General features: G+C 39.4%; 1 protein-coding gene across 1 annotated transcript in view; it reads right to left on the reverse strand.

Annotated features, from left to right (window-relative positions):
• LOC107699563 (plasma membrane calcium-transporting ATPase 3-like) overlaps positions 1–7,137 on the reverse strand; it is a 56,384-nt gene that overhangs the window by 35,890 nt on the left and 13,357 nt on the right. Inside the window, exon 4 of the mRNA XM_016500862.1 lies at positions 2,406–2,503. Within this exon, the coding sequence (XP_016356348.1) occupies positions 2,406–2,503 (98 nt within the window). The remainder of the gene's footprint in view (positions 1–2,405; positions 2,504–7,137) is intronic.

Below are 7,137 nucleotides of genomic sequence, written 5' to 3' on the forward strand. Positions count from 1 at the left end.
CGCGAGCGGAGAGATTCGCGCTCGCGCATTGTATTAATGTGCTTTCGCGCTACAATAATGCGCTCTCGACATTTGTTATTAAAATAACGCCATACACGTGTCCCCCATCCGAGTCCGAAAGGCCGAGCTCGACGCACTGGGTCGTGGCAACTTTGAGACTGCGCCGAAGGAGCTTTTTAGGCAACGTGAGGCACTGGCTGCAGTTTTCCGGGTTCTCCAAAGCCTCTTCAGCGTGCTTGAGGCCCAAGCAGACCACGCAGAAGGGGTGCGGATCCTTAGTGGCGATCAGCGCGCCACACGCTGCCAGGCAGGCCCGTGATGTGCAGCCCCCGAGAGAAGTAGGTTTAGAGAGCGACATGCCTGCGAAAAACTGAGTAAAATCAGCGGCGGGCAGCTGTGGAAAAGGGGAGCGGGTGAAAATAATCACAGAGCGTGGGCGGCTCAGGATGCAAAAACAGCTTTTTCTGGGCTGAATAAAAGACTGTCACGTCTGGCGGAGGCTGATCTTGACGATATATCCTCCTGAAGACACGAAAAGTGAAGTGCAGAGATCGCGAGAAGCGAATGAAAACTGGAGAATAGCGTCGCATGCAGGCCTTATATGCTCTCAGGTAAGGGGGTGGGGCCTTACCTGGCATTGGCTGCGTGCTTCTGTCTGTCTAGCCAGACTTGGTGCAATTGGATGCTTCTGCAGAGGTCAGGTGGATGCCCTTCCCATAGGTGGATCTCGAAAACGAGATGATGAAAGAGAACCCCCCAAGTCAGATTGCCAGTGAAATGCCCTCCAACAGCAAATGCAATGAGTTTGCTTCCTTCTTTTCTGAGAAGATCAATAATATCAGAAAGGCGATTAGCACATCCTCAAGTTATGCAGAGGTTAGACAGATTCGACCGCAATATCAAAAAGAAGTTACTATGACTGTTTTTGAAGCAATTGATAGCAAAATTTTGGAAGAAATAGTACAGCACATTAAATTGTCAACCTGCTATCTTGACACACTTCCCACATCTTTTTAAAAAAGTGTGCTTAACTGTTTAAGCAGATCTCTTAGAAGTGGTGAACGCTCACTTCTTTCTGGGACTTTTCCAAACTCCCTGAAAACCGCAGTTGTTAAGCCCCTTCTGAAAAAGAGCAATCTTGATAACACCATATTGAGCAACTATAGACCAATATCAAATCTTCCTTTTATAGGCAAGATTATTGAAAAGGTAGTTTTTAATCAGCTGTACAACTACTTAAGTCAAATGAACTCAAGTGGATACCTGGACAATTTTCAATCTGGTTTCCGACCGCATCACAGCACAGAGACGGCGCTCATTAAAATAATAAATGAGTATAGGAGAGTATAAGTCTAAGTGGACGTCCATGACATGCGGAGTCCCACAAGGCTCAATTCTTGCACCGCTCTTGTTTAGCCTGTATATGCTCCCACTAAGTCAAATAATTAGAAAGAACCAAATTGCCTATCACACCTATGCTGATGATACCGTTACCTAGCCTTATCGCCAAATGTCTACAGCCCCATTGACTCCCTCTGCCAATGCATTGATGAAATTAACAGTTGGATGTGCCAGAAATTTTCTTCGTTAAACAAGGAGAAAACTCATTCTCAAGTCATTGCATTTGGAAACAAAGATGAATTTCTCAAGGTGAATGTATACCTTAACTCTAGGGGTCAAACAATTAAAAATCAAGTCAAGAATCTTGGTGTGATTCTGGAGACAGGCCTTAGTTTCAGTACTCATGTCAAAGCAAGAACTAAATCAGCATACTATCATCTCAAAAACGTTGCAATCATTTTTTGTTTCTAGTCAAGACTTGGAGAAACTTGTTCATGCCTTTATCACCAGCAGGGTGGACTATTGTAATAGTCTCCTCACCGGCCTTCCCAAGAAGACTATTAGAAATAATGTTCTTTTTAGCAGCATCATATGACCCCTTTAAGATTGATTTTAAAGTACTTCTACTCTTTTATAAATCACTCAATGGCCTAGGACCTAAATACATTGCAGAATGCTCACTGAATATAAACCTAACAGACCACTCAGATCTTTAGGATCGAGTCAGTTAGAAATACCAAGGGTTCAAACAAAACAAGGGGAGTCCGCTTTTAGCTATTATGCCACCCGCAGTGTATTTTATGTATAATCATTTTCTATTTTTAACTGTTTTAAATGTATTTTAAATCAATTTTTAAATCATTTTGAATTCCTTGTTTTATTGTTGTGATTATTTTTTTATGATTATTTTACTTCCTTTTATGTAAAGCACTTTGAATTCTCTCTTCCCTCCTACTCTCTATCCATCATTCCCTCCTCCCTCAACCCACACCATCCCTTTAACTCCCTTCCTCTACATACCTCATCTCTCTAACATCCCTCTCTAGCTTCCCTCTCTCTCTCACCCTCGCTCTCGTGTCCGGGTGGCTGATAGAAGGACAGGCCGAGGGAGATGATGGCTGCAATCTCTAGGATGATGAGGGTGACGTCTTGTAATGCCAATCTCAAAGATTCAAATGAGGGTCACAAAGACAAGACGAATAACACAATATATTGCATGTGTACAATACAATAAAACATAACCAACTGACCATAATGACGCAAGTGTAATGTATTAGAACGTATCGATTTGTTAAAGCAGATTTTTCAAAGTAAGAAATGATGCAGACTGAGCCACATATATTGAATTTCTGAATAATTAATCACGTTTCTGCTCATTTCAAAGGGCTCCTATATAGAATGAGGGGCCGAGAGAAGACAGGAAGGATGAAGAGAAATGGATATGAAAACATGAGATGCATTGCGTTTAATGTGCCAGTGCCCCCTTCCCCTTTCCCCAGCCATCTATGTCTTTCAGTCTTTCTCTTACTCTCTCTTTCACTCTTTCATAGATTTGTGCAGTTTCCATGGAGATGAAGACATCAAGCACAAATCGTGCTGCTCTTCAACTTCCTGTCTTCGGGCACCTTTTTGCCCAGCTACAGATGATGTCATTGATTCGGTGAGGTCCGCGTGAGCCTTATAATAGATTTTTGATTGGTCTGCTGTGGAAGCTGTTTTTGCAGACAGTGAGTCTTTTCGAGCCTGAGAGAAAAGTCATGATGTTTTCAGTCAGTGTTGAAGTCAGTAGAGTCACCCGGAGTGAAACCCAGCATTACATCTCAGCTGAATGAGGCACTATTGACGTCAGCCTATGAGTGTGCGGTGAACATGCTTCAGGGATGGATAAGTACAGGACAATCCAACCAGAAAATACTTTAAGTGGACAAAGGAGGAATGTATGGGCTGGTATGTATACCGCCACTGAGTAAGAGCAGTAGGCCGACTGTAGGCAAGAGCTCCTGAGGGTTATGCACTGATCACAGTCTCTCCATACCAGCACTCAGCACTAAACCTTGCTATTTCCATTACTGAATGCATGATTATACAACACTCCAGATGAGAAGTGGACAAATGAATGAAAGACAGAGAGAGAGAGTCAGGAAGGACAGAAGATGAATGAAGATGACAAACTCATACTATCTGAAGATGGACAGTGCACCTAAAAATAACACTTTGCAACAAGGTTCCATTTATTAACATTAACTACATTAGTTAACATTGAACAATTCTTCTACAGAATTTATTAGTCTGAGTTAATGTTAATTTCAACATTCACTGATTCATTTTCAGACATTGTATGTTAACATTAGTTAATGCACTTTGATGTGACTGTATTTTTATTAGCTAACTTTAACAAAGATTCATAAATGCTTTAAGAAATATATTGCTCATTGTTAGTACGTTATCTAATGACCTTCTTGAGAAATTTACACATTTTTAACTTTCATGAAAGTAAAATTAATGGGGACGTTTCAAGCTTCAACAAAGACAAAAAATAACCATAAAAGTATCATAAAGTGATCTATCGTGCACTGTTTTCCAAGTCTTTTGAAGTCATATGATTTTCAATTATTCATTGAAAATATTCCTAGCTCTTCTTGGCACATTTATGAGAAAAGCTGCTATGTCTGTCTGATTTATGAAAGGATCTTTTTTTTTTTTATCAGATCTTTTCAGTGAATTGGCTGATTGGTTCACAAAACCCATCCAAACGATTTGCTAATGAATTGGTTAATCTGGTTCACAAAATCAGTCTAAGAGATCCAAATGATCCGGTTCACAAAATCGATTGAACTGATTTGTTCATGAATCAGACTGACCTAGTTCACTCACTAACTGGGTGCAGCAGTAAACAGGTCCTTAGAGAGAGAAAAAAAAAGAAATTTAAGTGATTATTCACTGAAAATCTCTCTTAGATCTCCTTGGCAAATTTGAGAGAAACAGCTATGTCTGATTTGTGAAGGAACTGTTTTCCTGAGTCAGATCTTTTTAGTAAATTGAATAATCCAAATGATTCTGACTGATCCAGTTCACAAAATAAATCTGAATGATTTGTTTATAGTCGCTAGATGGGATTAACAATGAATAAAAATTTTGGTCTGTTCCTCTCAAAGCTATTGTATGATTTCAGAACACTTGGAATATTGTACAGCAGACATCATATGAACCACTTTTATGTTACTTTTGTTCTGTATTTTTAAGTTTTAAAGTTCCAATCTCTAGATATTATATCTGTATGGAAAAGAGCAACCAGCACGTCTTCAAAACTTCTCCTTTTGTGTCCAACAGAAGAAAGTTGTTTGTTATACAGGTTTGTAAATGTATGTAAGTTATACAGGTTTGGAACAACAGGAGGCTGAGTAAATGAAGACCAGATTTCCATTTACTGTATGGATGAACTGTCCCTTTAAGAAAAACTGCTGAGCAGCCATGCCCGCATCCATTCGCTTTAAAGAATCTCTTGCTTTTCAAACACCCCACCTCCTTCTCCCCCCACCCCGCTCACTCACTCACTCTCTCTCTCTCTTGCCATCTCCCCTTGGTGTGTCCTTGACAATGCGGCAAGCTGTTCCAGAATTCCTTCTCTCTCCTTCCGTTCCTTCCTAACCTCTCTCTCTCTTTCTCTTTTTCATTCTCTTTCCACCCTCCACCCCCATTGCTCTCGGATCTCCATGCCCTGCTGCTGCAGAACACGTATCTGTGTATGTTCAGGCTGATAGATTGATACGTGCATGCCCTGCACTGAAAACAGTGTTTATAGCAGCAGGCTGAGATGTTTGGTTTCCACGACATTCTAATTTATTGAGATGCACCTGTATGTTCAGGCTGATAGATTGATATGTCCACGCCCTGCACTGAAAATAGTGTTTATAGCAGCAGGCTGAGATCTGTGGATCTGTGGTCCGCATTCCAAAGCTCAGCTGAAACGCATTGCTGGAGAGGAGGGAGAGACACTAATGGACTTCCATTTTCAGGGCCTCATCTTCACAGTGTCAGCCTTATTCAGCATCACTTAATCTCCGCCCCCTCTGGTTTCCTCTCCTCTTCTGTTGTCTCTGCTTTGTCATGGCCATGTAACAGGATTAGTTCTGCTTCCACATGCACTTAGAGGCAAACTCCACTTATTGCATTACTATTAGCATCAGGTTTTGTTATCACCTGTCAACAAAGTGATAACAGCTGTTAGCTATCTCCATACATATAGTCTGAAAGCCTTCACATCTTCTCAACCATGACACCAGTGGAGGTGTCGAAACCTTTTAGTTCATTTCGGGTTTAGGTCCGTGTACTTTTGCGTCCATTAATTTTTCACTTTTTAACCCAGAAATGAAATACAGAAAATGCGTTTTTTCATGATGCTACACTCTAAAAAATGCTGGGTTATTTCAACCCAACTTTGGGTCAAATTTGGACTAACCCAACTTTAGGGGTTAAAAATGTAATGTAAAAATGTAACCCAACAGTTGGGTTAGTCCATATTTGACCCAAAGTTGGGTTGAAACAACCCAGCATTTTTTAGAGTGTAAGAGGAACAGTGACCGCTTACACACCGCAAAGTTTCAGAAGTGACATCCACATATAAATGCGGCATTTATATGCGGATGTCACTATCATTGCAATGATAGTGATAACCATAACAATGGACAGGGCAAAAATGTGTCAAAATAGATGTATATTAAGGCTAGAGCACCCTCACTAATTTCAGAAGTCTCAGTGATTTGATTCTGGAAGTAGGAGAAATTATAATTTTATATATTTTTATTTTAAAATAATATTTTAAATTAGGCCTAATCAGTGGTTTATTGTAACGAAGTAATAATACTTCGTTAAAGAACTTAATTATTTTTTGGGAGTATCTGTACTTTACTTGAGTTTTTATAGGCCTATTTCAGACAACTTTTACTTTTACTACATTTCCTAATTAAAATGTATACTTTTACTCCGATACATTTCCCCGAAGTATATTCGTTACTTACTACAAAATAGTCAGAAGTCAGAAGAACACGGACTGCAGGAAAGCAGGTTTGATGAATCAGTGGTCTGGCGTTTGCAAGATAGACTCTTAAAAACACCTTTGCTCACGTGCAAACAAGTGCGCGCACAACCGCGGATGATTCATTTTCCACTCAAGTCGAGTTAGACATAATATTGCTTGTTTTTGCTCAATTTTTCCAACGAAAATAGTTCCAAAGATTTTTGCGTCTCTGAGCAATGGACGGTGTTTACTTATTGAATTAATCAGCTTTTTGAACAAATCGGTTGATAAAATGATTCAGTGATTCACTCATTAACACAGTCTAATGCTTTGTTTCTGAATGAGTCAGCCGTTTGAATGAATCGGTTGAATCTCAATGACTCACTGATTAACTGATCACTGATAGTCACTTGCTGTGACCTACTGGCGGTTTTAATTTCAAATATCAGTATTCAACGTTTTATGTTAAAAACAAAACATTATTTATCCAACTGTGACTGCAGGTTAAATGCATCCATGTCCCCTCTGAGATACATAAACTGTGTAAATATACATCTAAATGCTATTTCAGATGCAGATTCCAGAAATGTTTTCTTATGTTGGAATGAAAGACACTAAGTACCGGATGAAGTGCTTCTTATTCTTACCCAAAAATACAAATGGAAGAAAGAGTTACACACAATATTGCTACTCAAGCTGTGCATGAACCTTATATATATATATATATATATATATATATATATATATATATATATATGTTATATATAAAAAAAAAATAA

The sequence above is a fragment of the Sinocyclocheilus anshuiensis genome, unplaced genomic scaffold (assembly GCF_001515605.1).
Source record: "Sinocyclocheilus anshuiensis isolate Anshui unplaced genomic scaffold, SAMN03320099.WGS_v1.1 scaffold879, whole genome shotgun sequence".
Taxonomy (NCBI): domain Eukaryota; kingdom Metazoa; phylum Chordata; class Actinopteri; order Cypriniformes; family Cyprinidae; genus Sinocyclocheilus; species Sinocyclocheilus anshuiensis.